At 43.1% G+C, this 13,187-nt stretch overlaps 1 protein-coding gene across 4 annotated transcripts in view; it reads left to right on the top strand.

Annotated features, from left to right (window-relative positions):
• ryr3 (ryanodine receptor 3) overlaps positions 1 to 13,187 on the top strand; it is a 102,039-nt gene that overhangs the window by 8,522 nt on the left and 80,330 nt on the right. For all 4 annotated transcript variants that reach the window (XM_076756220.1, XM_076756222.1, XM_076756218.1 and 1 more), the window contains exons 2-3: positions 5,664 to 5,783; positions 11,084 to 11,188. In XM_076756220.1, the coding sequence (XP_076612335.1) occupies positions 5,664 to 5,783; positions 11,084 to 11,188 (225 nt within the window). The remainder of the gene's footprint in view (positions 1 to 5,663; positions 5,784 to 11,083; positions 11,189 to 13,187) is intronic.

The following is a 13,187-nucleotide window of genomic DNA, read 5'->3' on the forward strand; positions in this document are numbered from 1 at the left end:
GTCCTCTCTTGACCCACAGCTATTCAGCCTGTCAGAGGAATGAAAATCTGACCTCTGTGAATTTTATTACAGAGGAAAAGATTTCGCTGTATCACGTTGCAGTTGTATGAGGTTTTTATTGCAGTAGGGCAAAAATAATCTGTAGTTTGCATCAGAATCGACACACAGAGAACTGACAGGATGGAGGGTAAAACAACTGTAGGCTCGCGCCAAGAGATGAGAAGTCAGAGGGAGAAAAGAAAAGCTTTAGGCGAATGTCCTCACTTCACCTGATCTCATCTGTTTTTCACCTCACAGCCCCCCCCCCCCCCCCCCCCCACACACACACACACACACACACACACTCTTGCCTGTCTGCTCTGTCTCATCAGACAGGATGATGGACTTAGAGAGGCTCCAGCTTCGTCCCTGACTTGAGGCCCCCCATTTCTCACCACTTCTGCTGAGGTGGATGCCTCGGCCTTGCACGCATGGAGGCCCCTATTATTTGAAGCTGCTCTAAAGCAATATGCATACAAACTAAGCCAAGAAAATCCAATTTGTTGTAGGAACACCATATAAATCTTGGAGTCTGTGATCCGTGGCAGTGTACTGTGGGGCAAAACTTGCTTGACTGCGGAATTTTATTTCATTTTTTTTAATACAGAGCTCAAATGTGCGTCGCATTATTCACTGTGACCCGTGATGTTGTCCCAGACATGCACACACACTTGCATGTGCATGCCTACATGCATTCTGCGTGCTCATGTGTCTGCACATGATGAGTGACAGTGATAACATAATGTTTAAATGCATCTTCGGTGACAGATGTGTTCCCCCTGAGTTCAGAACGAAGAGTGGACTGAAGACATTTTTTAAAATGTCAAATATCTTTGCAGAAAGTCAAAGTCAGACAAAAATAAGTGGACATATTAAGTGGACATATTGGTATAAGCATGATGTGACTGCTTGATAATAATGGAATAATATTGTTTTAAAAGCTAAGATGACATATTAAGGCGTACGTTTCTGTGAGTACTGTCCTCCTGCTCCCAGTTTATTGAATAATCTAATCATTGGGGAGTCTGTCCTTGAAGTAGCGATTAAGACAGTGCAAGGAGGACATTTGTCTTGAATGATCCCCAGAATTTTAGTTTTTTAGAGGCAAGCAGACATCTGCCAACTTTCATTAAATCTATCCTGCAGAAAACCTACTGATTTTACGTGACGTTACCACCTCTGAACGAGACTGCTTATGTCCTCTGTTCTCTGTCTGAGTGCATTAATGTCATTGCATATCCTGTAATGAGGTATATGAGTGCCCTGTGAAGCATTTTGTTAATATAAAATAAAACAAAATGAATAGTTTACACAGAATGGTCCAAATCCTGCCATTTCCTGCTGAGGCAGTCACACACAGCTGCACACTGCAGCTTCATTTTCAGAGCCGAACGTCTGTTTGGTTAAGAGACGTGGATCTAAGTCTCGTTCATTTAAACAACTCGTCAAACAGCTATGACGGAAAGCAGTGCGGCTTTTGTAGAAAATAGGTGGAAACACAGACCAGCGGACCTGCTCCTGCTGCTCAAACACGGAACTGAGTCGTTGATTTGTTTTTGTGGTGCTGTGGGTTTAAACTTTGAAGTGAAAGGACATAATCTGCTCTGTGTGTGTGTGTGTGTGTGTGTGTGTGTGTGTGTGTGTGTGTGTGTGTGTGTGTGAGATGTGTTTCATCCCTGCCTCTGATTGGGTTGTGTGAAGTAGCTGCAGGTGCAACCACTGTAGCTGCCTGTATTGACTTTGTATCAGCTCGGATTAACGGACGCAGCGGCGACAAACTGGGGCCAAACCTGCCGTAGCCCGGACGTGAACGAGAAACGCTGTGACTGTAGCTAAACTGCTAAAAAGCCAGTTTCTCAGTTGTCCTTTCTGTCTCCCTGTTCCTTGTTCTCATCCTCATCTCTTTCTGTTTTGTTCTATTTTTCACTGCCACTGCTCTTTGTCAGGTTCTCTGCTGCCTTTAATCATTTCTTCCACACTTGTCACTATTCCTCCCATTTCCCACGGCTCTGTAAGGCTTTAAAAATTCAACATAAGGTTGGAACATTGTGAATAGAAACTTAATTATTTATAGTCAGGTGCTCATGGTTGACAGATCACTTGAGTGCAGAGATTCTTCAGAACTGTGTTAGTTGTGATACTTTAACAGTGCATGACCCAAAAAAGTGCCATTATCTCCCTAATTTTCAAAATTCATATATTTCATATCAGAAACTAACATTTGGCTTCGAGAAACGCTGCTTTGAGCCACACCAACATCAGCCCTTATCAGGCTTCTCAGGTTGTACTTCTCACACATCTACACTGTATCTACTTTGGTCTCCATGTTGTTAGCTAAGCTTCAGTGAAACACGTAGCTCAATCTGTACTTAGCGCCCTGCCTGACATTTATGAGAAACACGACGCCGGAGCGGTCAGAGCAATTTAGACAGACTACACGCTGAGACAGTGTGAACAAGGAGACAAACGTGCTGGAAGTTTCTTAATTCTCCTCAGTTTTTAGCCCCCGGCCGTCTGTCTTTTTCCCCCCCCTTCTTAAAGTCTGCCTGTTGGTCTCCACTGAGCATGTGCAAAGCATGCGGGTCAAAATAGCAGCGCTGAGGGATTGAACAGATTCACCTTTTCTCAAGTTCACATTGGTGGCAGCGCCGGGTGAGCGGTGGGAGTTTATTTGGCACGCTGGAGCATCTGTAGTTCTCGGGTTTCGGTTGGTGGATGCGTCGGTCCACGCAAACAACACACACACACACGCACGCACGCACACCTGTTGCTGTCTGTTAACACAGACGGGCCTCTAAGTGGACGAAGAAGAAAGATTGCAGGAGAAGAGTGGGAAGGGTCTGCTGAAGAGACACGTCCAACAGTGCAGGTTGTCCTTCAACTTAAGATACAACCAGAGAGACAAACAGTCTTTTGTTTGCTGGAGCGGAGAAGTGTCAGACCTGCAGGATCCGGGGGGATATGGAGGGGTAGTGAGGACGGGTGGGGTCGGGTTGGGAGAGGGCAGGGTCAAGTTCCCGCTGTACACTTGGAAGCTGGGTAAAGCAGCCACCCAACCCCTCTCTTGCCTCCTCCCGCTGCAGGCCAGGGCCCTATACATAGTACTGATGCTGTTCTTTAGCTGTCTAGCAGATGGTCACACTGCTGCTGCAAGGATCACTTTGCCTCAGATTCACCAGATTCTCTGGCTGGGGATCAAGTCAGGGGTGCAGAGAGAGACAGAAAGTGTCTTGGGAAAGCGTCACACACGGCTGTTTCATCACTTTTTGAGATCTGATCATAGCGATTGGATTTTTATGAGAGAATGCCATTATGTACCCATTCCTGACATTAAACCGTCCCCTTGCCAGAGTATCCTGTGGGTGTATTTATTTAGAGCGATGTTGGCGTTATCATCAATTCTGCTCTTCCTCCCGTTGCTTCACACTGCTCAGATAACTGGACGGCACCCAGTCTATGTAGTGTTTTGATCCCAGTGCAACTCTAACCACTCCTGCTTCTGAAGCTGCACTGCGCTGCAAGTGAGCAAAAATCAATTTCTGTGCATCTTCAGTGTCAATTTTGAACAAATTCAAGTATGCATGAATGTGCACCAATCCACGGCTTTCAGTGTAGCATTTCAATGCTGGATCTAATTGCTCATATTATGAAGCTGGTCACATTTCTAGAACAATTTGGCACTAAAAATCACCTGTTGCCAGTTTCGTAAGCCTTCAAAACAAGGCAGGCTACATACACACGTCGATGCAGCATGCCACTAATGGTGCCAGGCCCCGCTGGTTTCATAACGCCACCAGAATTCCAAACAGCTGAAAAGAAAGTGGTGTATTTACTCGATTTTAAAGAGGTGACAAGTCTTCGGTCATCCTGTGGTCGTATCGAGTTTCCCTGCCTGTTGCCTGAAACAACAAGCTGTGTTTCCTCCATCACTACCCGGAAAGCTGCAGCAGTAATTTGGAGCCAAAGTTGATGCTTTCTGCTCTCAGTAATCACCTCCCTGAAGCCCAAAGTCGAGTTGTGGGGTATTTAAAACGCTGCCTGTATGGACTGCTGTGCCAGCTCGGCTCCTCATTCACTTCACCGTGACATTTAACTCGACTGTGAAGAAGATAGATTTTTAATTTAAGGCAACATAAAGTCACCACAGTAAATCTTGAATATGGCAGCCGATCAATCCCAAAGACTCGGACTCTTTGCCTTTTTGTGGGATGCGCTCTAATTAGCTTCTATGCTAATTAAATCAGAGGCCCCTTTGTTTTACTCATCGATTTCAGTCACATCTTCCCTTTCAGCTGAGTTTCTGTGGGATAATATTGGTCACATCTCTGAAGCAGAAATAGCTTCATCTGTAGAGTGAGCTGTTCTTCATCATCATATGTTATACCTTATTATTATATTATTATTCAAGCCTTAAGATAATAATCTGTCATGTAAGATTTCACAAGAACATCTTCGTACTGCTGGGTTAATGAATTCAAAGTGTGAGAAGTACCTCCCACATATGTAAACTGACACATAATGGAGCAGCTCGCACTAAATATGAACCAAAGAGCTTAACTTTAGGCCTCCCGCAGTGTCTATTTGAACTCTTACATCTGCCGATGGAGCAGAAAAACCCGTCCTGATTCCCAGAAAATTGTTCTGACACCTTCTCTCCTGCTTCAGTCTAATTTCCATCTGTACAGCAGAGCGAATTACAAGAATCACAAATTAGAAACACAATTTTCCTCTTTGTTGGATGCAGGAGATGGTGGGGAAGGCTTTCTAATGCAGAAAAGACGGCATAATGGGGTGCCTTCAAAAACCCTCTTAAATCATTTTCCTCTGACCATGCAGGGACTTTCACTTTGCGATCACATCAGATTCTCTAGTTTCGGGTTCAGAGTGCCTTTGTTTGAAATATTGTCAGGGTCTGTTATCTCGCCTCCCGAGTCTGTGGGAGCTGTGCAGCCTGTATCTAAATCTATTGAATTAATACTGCTGTGAAGGAGGTGGGAGCCAGAACCATGGCAACCATCAGCTCAGATTAGTGTGGGACGTGAGCTGGCAGGAGACGTGCACACACACTCACACACACGCGGTGCACAAACAAATCAATATCTGTGTGCGTGTTGCCAAATAGAGCCCGACCCTCTCGACCCTGACAGATACAGATGTTCATTTATTGGTTGCACTGATTGAATCGAGGTTTCCTCTCTCCCACAGAGATACCAAAGGCTGCGTAAAGTGTTTAGAAATGATATAACTCAAAGCTGCTTTGCTGCCACTGCTGTAAGATCTGATGTATTTTTGTTGTTTTCTTTTCTGCTGCTGAAATGGTGGATTTCCTCAACAGTCTCATGAAATTAAAAATGCCCTCTCTGTGTGGCTATCTTGTAACTTGGGGGTCTTATTTCACTTGAAAACATGACCAATGTGAAGGCAGTGACCTCCAGAAGTCAGAGGTGCATATCTGGGTGTCAGTTTAAAAACCTTGCCATCGTATATATTCGTTCCAATGAGGGTGGCATGAGAAGCAGCAAAACTGAGCCAGTATAGCTCAGTTCTTCTTGTCTGGTCTTGTTTGCGTTGGAGAGGTCGCTGTCAGACATTTTTGGCTTTAACGCTCCTCTCTCTTCTGGCAGGATGACGAGGTGGTGCTCCAGTGTGTGGCCACCATCCAGAAGGAGCATCGCAAGTTCTGCCTGGCCGCTGAGGGACTCGGAAACCGTCTGTGTTACCTGGAACCCACATCTGAAGCTAAGGTGAGCGTGGCACACAGCTTTGTTCAAGTTCAAATGTCGGGCAGCTGCAGATGTTCTGAAGATGAGACAGGCAGCTGTAGCAGCTACACGGTATATGAATGGCGCTGAAGTTGGGGAAGTACTCCGGAGACATTTGCCTTTCTCTTCATTTTTATGTTAGTTCAGTGGTTTCCAACATCCTCTTTCTTCTGCACCCCCATAGCTCGGCTGGATGAGCTCCAGTACCCACCCATCATGCTCTAAATCTTCATTTGAACTACTAATTAGCTGAACCACTCTTCAATCTTTCCATTTATCCCCGGCAACTGCAGAAGCACCCCATGCGGTTCAAGTACCCCTTGTTGGGAATCACTGTTAGTGGACAACTCAGCAGGGCGATAAAGGAAAGCCGCTTCTGAAATGACAGAATGAAGATTTAACAAATCCAGTATTCAGCAGAGACATTCCTGAAAAGTAATTAACTGAGTGCATCTTACACAACTTCTTGAAATTAGCCCAGATATGAATATTCAGACATTTAATTTTGTGAACAGCAGACATGTTCTCATTCATTGTTTAATCCAAATAACCAGTAGATAGCGCTGCACTCGTATCTCTGTTTTCCTGTCATGTTTGTGGCCCCTCTCCAGAAATTAATTACATCTTCCAGAAATTGGATCCTTGAACAATTCATTTAGGACCTATCCTCCTTTGACAAAAACTTTCTTCTGCTTAGTTAAATTTATGCACAAAATAATGTTGCTTCCAAAAAAGTCTGCAGTCCAGTTTTTTCTTCCTGGCAGTCTCTGTTACAAACAGAGTGTAAATCAGAGAAACGCCCTGAAACTCATCTGTTTAACCTCCCTTTCCCTCCCAAATGCTCTTATTGGGATGAGCTTTCCTGTCAAATAATGGGGATGAATTTGAAAGTGCACACTCTGCTCAGGGCCTACGGTGCAAAGTACGACAACTTAGAAGAAAACAATCTCAAAATGGGTGCCTCGGTGGTGCGGAGGAGAAATATCCCCCCACCTCTGCAGGGATCCGGGTTCAGCTCCCAGCTTTGGTCCTTCCAGCTTGGCCAGAATCCCAACAAACACAACTGACAGTTTTCATGAGGCCAGTAATGGATCATGTGCTTGTTTCTGCTCTGGTGCATCCCAGGGGTTGGTCACGGGGCTGGGCAGACAAAACAACGTCAAATATGACATATAAAGGATGGTTTTGACCGCGCTTGTTGTGTTGGAGCGAAGTTGCTCATTGTGACTGTGCGTTTAAAATTTGCATTTTGCTGCCTGTGGTGTGTGGCAACACAACAGAGCTGTCAGGGCTCTGCTACACCTCTCATGAATCTTCTCTTTGACAAGATGTAGTGCACAGTCTTCAGAAAGACATGCTGAAATGGAAGACATCGTGTTGGCTCTGAACAATATGCTTCTTCACAGGAGCATAATTGTTGTGTATCATTATGTGCGTCATGAGTCACAACATTTTCACTGATATTTCTGAGACGTTTCAATGGTGAGAGCAAGTTTGTTGTCAGTCAGTCGGGCATATATGTGGGATAGACAATGCAGCCAGTAAATGTATACTGACGATGATGTTACTGATTTATTTTTGGCTCGACTCTCACTTTACATGTCAGAGTGATAATCACGTGATCAAGTTTTTCACATTATCATCATGTTTTTATGAGCTGTGCATATCAAGTAAAGCCTGATTTAACTGGACCACTTTGCAGTCACACTTTGGGGATGTGAGGGCTCGCTTCTGTTCACCCACCTCTGCAGAGCTCCAGCCCACCACAAGCACCCCTCTCCTCTCACCTTCGCTCCGGTGACAATGCTTCGGACCTCCTTGGGTGTGAAATGTGGCTGAGTGTCGAGGGTGACGGCTGTGGTTTGGCATGAGGGGAGGGGCTGTCGTCAGCTGGCTGATCTCAGGTGTTGGCACCTCATTTCCAAGACTCTAACGAAGCCTGGCAGCCTGCCGGGGCTGGTAGAGAGAAAAAAGGCGGAGTGAAACATAAGGTCCGAAGGTTTTGCGCCACAAATGTACAACCATGACATATTACAAGCTTTGGCCAGTGGCATCATTCAATTAAAGATTAGATTATTCAGGTGGAAAAACACAATTAAAATCCTCTTCCTTAACCACTTTTTAATATGTGAAGTTCATATTAACAGCACTTAAAAGGATATAAAACAAATAGATTGATATGCATGCACAGTATTTGCTAATTACTGGATTGATTAATTAGTTTATACCTTTGTTATTATAAGTATTAATATCTAATATATTGTTTTGATTGCATTAAAAAATGAGGCTGGTGATATGCCATGTTCTTTTTACATTCAACAAATGCTGTGAAAAGCTTCCTTTCTCTATACTTTCTAACTTCCTCAGACTGTCTGAAGCCAGAAGCCTATTTGTTCCCCCTGAATATGTAAATCTTTAAAAGCAGATCATAAATAAAAGAGCTCCCCAAACCAGCTGGGCACTGAAGTTTTTAGTGACTGTTACTCAAACAGGAGTAAATGGTGAATTTGTTGGGGACTACTTTCACTCGTGGATTAATACACACTGTGCACTTGTGAATATTTTCAGGACGGTGTATGTGGGACTGACTCAAAATAAACTACCGAGCTCATGTTCAGCATAATGAGGGAACATGTTGCACAGCGCAGCAGTGTGGCTCACTTCTTTCGTTTTTGTACAGCAGAAGCTCCGTAGAAGTGACTTGTTAGTAGGATCGGTTCATTGTTGGTTTTGGTCTTTTCATGGGATTTGTTGACAAAAATAAAAATGCAGAATATCACCAGACTTATCCTTTAATGTGACGTAGTTCTAGTAAACATTTTAAAAGGACTCTCTGCAGCTTACATGCATTTTGCCAGTGAACAAGAGGAAGTTAATGGGATTTACAACAGTAGACGACCTTGAGAAGATGGAATAAGTAATTTTATTTCACCCTATTTGATCTCTTTATTACAGTTTGCATATGATGTAATGTGTTTGATCTTTTGAAGAATCAGTTTTTACAGCTTACATTATTGTATTGAATCAAGCCCCCTGTGGAGCATGGAAAAAATGAGACTTTCTAAAGGTCACCATGACCACTGAGAAAGTCTTTTTCTATTTCCAGACAAGGGAGAATGTTCAGTATGTCTGCCCAACCCTGGAAGAAGTATGGTAATTGGGAAATTGGTGGTGAATAATTCATAAGAAGTGTTAGGTCTGAAGCAGGTTGCGAATTATCACTGAAGAAGGTCGTATGACACCACAGGTGTAGCTGCGTCATGTCATGTTGCATCCTCTTGCAGGCAAAAGTAAATATTCAGCCTACCCTGTCTGAAGGTTTGTGGAGAGAAGCTCGACTTTGGTGCTGCTAGCATTTTGTTTTTCTTTTTCCAACATTTCTCTTGGATTTTTTTGTCACTATGCTTATGAGTGGACAATATTTGTCCACAGCAACACATGAATGTTTGTGCTGAGTTACAGAGCAGCACCATCCTCATTATCACCCAGCAGCCCTCCCCTCTGCTCACATTTCTCACTTCACTGCAGAGGTCAAGGGTCAGCCGCTTGTGTTACTGAGTCAGGGCAGAGTCCCAGCACCTTAAATTATTCCTCTTTTACGTTGGAGAGAGATGGGGAGCACATGTTAGGGTGAAGATGGATATTGTTATGAAGTAGAGATAAACAGTAAGTGCAGTATGTATAATAATATTTGGATCATTCAAGGATATCAAGTCAGGGATATGAACTGATTTGAGGGTGCCTAATTCGTTTTCATGTTGTTGTTTGCCTGTCATGTCAACACTGTAATGGAAATCAACAGTGCCATCTAGCATGTAACAAAGTAAATTAATTTTTCATAATTGACAAGCAGACGCAGGTAATGAGCAGCTCCCCAGGTCTGCCTCTGAACTGCTTTTGAGTTGCCAGTAGTTTACCAGCATTATGTAATTCTTCAGTATTCTCTCTTTACATTGGCTCTTTGAATGAACTTCAGCCGCCCTTACTTTTTCATCTTAGTTACATACTACACCGCCTTGCTGTGGACAACCTCTTATCACTGAATAATTTATGATCATCACTTATTACTGAATTTATGGAATCCTGGCAGCAATGCATTGAAAGTTTAAAGACAGACTTCAACAGTTTGCTGAGAGTGAACCCAGATCTGAAGCCTATTATAGAGGAGAGCCAAACAGCCCAGTGTGCTGAGGAACAGGGCCCAGACTAATTACTGGTCATAGCAGCCGCGGGCTGCACACCTTTTGACAGCCCTCATAATCCCAAGCCACTCGTTAGCAACACACCCAGACAGCAAAGAAGTTGGAGTCATCAGAATTATTTATGAGCACCATTCCTCACTGAGCGGTTTAATCATTTCAGTCAGTCTCTTGTCTCACCTCAGGACCTGCAGTGCATTCAGTAACCAATTACTGTGGCGTTATTAATATGATCAGCATGTAGATAAAATGGTACATGTGTGAACGTGTTTCAATAAATCAACGTTTTACAGTATGCCATTTCCCTGTTGTGATTAAGTGAATTCATTTCTTTAAGATGCATAAAGATGAACAGAAAAGCATAAATAAGAATTAGTGTATTTGGCATTAGTGTTCCTGCATATGTGTGTGTACAGTATACGGGCACCAAAACGAAATTTGAGGCAGTGTCTAGTTGTCCACATTCTCAGCTGGTATGTTTGTATCTATTTGATAGATCAGAAATATCTGATGTCAGTTCAAGAAAGATTCAAAGAAAAAGTTTGAAAAATGTTTGAAGATATATTTATTTACTGTGTCATAACAGGCCCCAGCTGGGAGCTTCTTCAGACTGACACTGCAGTTTTTATTTAGGTCACCGCCGGCATGTCACAGTCCATCAGACTGCTTGGACATGATGCATGTCAATGTTTACAACACCAATACGCATCATAAAGACTCTTTAGTTCTGAGTTCTTCAGTGTCAGTTTTTGGAGAAGTTTGCCTCCAGCTTTCGGCGTGTCGAGTCTCACGATGTCTCACTATCATGTCAAAAATCAGTTCAGAGCTCTGTAGACGAGGGATGTTGGCGGCGGCAGCAGCATGTCTTCGAGGCTGTACAGGTAAAAGCAAATATAGAGTCAAGGAATTTCAAGGAGAATAAACTGCTGGAACACTGTTTTGTACCCAGGAGAGAAGCCCGTTTTTGCCCAAAACACCTTGTCATTGCCTCGTCAACTAATGTTTCTTCCCCTCCGTCCCCCCTCTCCTTCCTACACTCTCCCGTCTCTCCTCCTTGTCCCCCTCTCTCCTTCCATCCTGCAGTATGTTCCTCCAGACCTGTGTATCTGTAACTTCGTGTTGGAGCAGTCCCTGTCAGTGCGGGCCCTGCAGGAGATGCTGGCTAACACTGGGCAGAACAGCGAAGGGGTGAGTACGTCCTCCTCCTCACCGAAACCCCACTGCTCTCTGTCTCATGCGCGCAAACACACCCAACACATGCATACACAAACACACACACACACACACGCACACTCACGTACACAAATCAATGTGTAGTCTACCAGGAGCACAAAATGTCCTTGAGGTGTTTTACATTCTAGGTTTCAGTCAGATGTCTCGTATTCCTGTGATATTACTTTTCATATGCGCTGGAGCCTCAGATGAGTGTAACAGAACAATGCTCTTCACAACTGTTTTCCAGTTAACATAATATTGCTGAAGGGATATTTGTTGAGTGAAAAAGAAATCCCCTCACTGGCAGAGCATTCACACCACTGGAAATATAAACGCACCGAATCTGCTTAGAGGAAGCCTCTCAGTTCAAATACTGGAAACTGACCTGATTGGAAACACTTCAGGTATTTTTTAGGCCACCCAATCAAGGCCAAGCTCAGCATTAATGCTTTTCCTGTTGTTTCCAAAATGATGCTTTCAAATGCTGTCAGATTTTTGTGAAGCAGCACCTCAGACCTCCTTTAATGTCAGACTGGGAATCAAGTATAGCACGACAAAGTGGTTAAGTTACATTTGTTATTCAGATAATTTAATTGCAACATAGACCATCTATGTTTCAAGTCAGTAGTTTCAATTCAAATACTGAAACCTGCCATTAATACTCATTTAACTCTGACACTTATAAGTCATCAGTTTGCCACATTACAAAATACTCTGTAATAAATGTAACTTTTCAGAACTTTGAAGTTACAAACTATTCTTCAATTCAACTAAACTACAAAAGCAAAGTGTAAAATATCCGCACACAAAGAAATATAGACAACAAAATTAGACAGTTTATTTATATATTATTTATATATTTATATATATATATTTATTTATATATTTATATATTGAGCAAAAATATATATAAAAAAATGCTTTCCAACATATGGGGGGCTTTTGTTTTGAGGGATGGAAAACATTTTAGGATGATCAGAATAAGTAATAGAGTGCAACTTTGAGAAGTCTACTGCATTACTGTAATAAGTGAAATGGTTAAGTGCTCTAATGCATCGCCCATAACGATGACATAAGTTTCAGAAACAGGCTCCCTTTAAGCACAACACTGAACAAGGTTGCCAGAGCTACGATATTTAGACTGACAAATGCTTAATTTCATATTCTGACTTATGTAAAAAAAATCAATAGATTTGTTGAATCAAATCCCAACAGCATTAAGAGCAAGCGGACAGACCGCACCTACCAATACTCTGAACTGCTTTAACACCAAGAACTGCAATTGAATTCTAAATAGAGGCTGTCGCTTCTCATTCTCTGTAACACATTCCTGTTTTGCAAAGAGAGATCAGAGGGCTCTGATAACGAAAGGCCGTCGGGGGGTCAAAGAAAGGAGGGAAACTATTTGTGAGCGCCGTGCTGCATCCACAGCCTCCTTTCTCCTCAACATCCGCTCTCTTGATTTAAGCTAAACAGTGCGAGCCCTCTTCCTCCCGGCTCCGCTCCAGCTCACTTGGCATGTTTATTAGAGCAGGTAAGTAATCTTTGATCATGCAGACACTCTGTAGTGCCACGGGGTTGTCATCGACAGCAGTGAAGCCACACCGGCGGGCTACGTGTGGTCTGGAAACCCCTGTCAGATGCACATATTCACCCATGCTGCTGTGCTCTAACAGTCATTTCATGTGTCATTTAATCTCATCACCCAGCACTTCTAGGTCCAGAGGGGGCAGTAAAAAGGTGGGAGGGGATGGCATCACCCCCTGACTGGATGAAATGTTAAGCCTAATATGTTTTGGGGAAAAACTAAGAGAAAACAGTGCTTAACTCTCAAGTAGATTCTTAAATTTAGTCAAACAAACCACCATGTACAAGAAATAGCTTGTTAGTGGTGGTGTTTTTTTTTTGTTTTTTTTTGTTTTTTTCATCACTGTTCCTATTGGATACAAGTGGTCTGTGTTGATTTTGAAAG

This window comes from Chaetodon auriga, chromosome 18 (assembly GCF_051107435.1).
Source record: "Chaetodon auriga isolate fChaAug3 chromosome 18, fChaAug3.hap1, whole genome shotgun sequence".
NCBI classification, from domain to species: Eukaryota; Metazoa; Chordata; class Actinopteri; order Chaetodontiformes; family Chaetodontidae; genus Chaetodon; species Chaetodon auriga.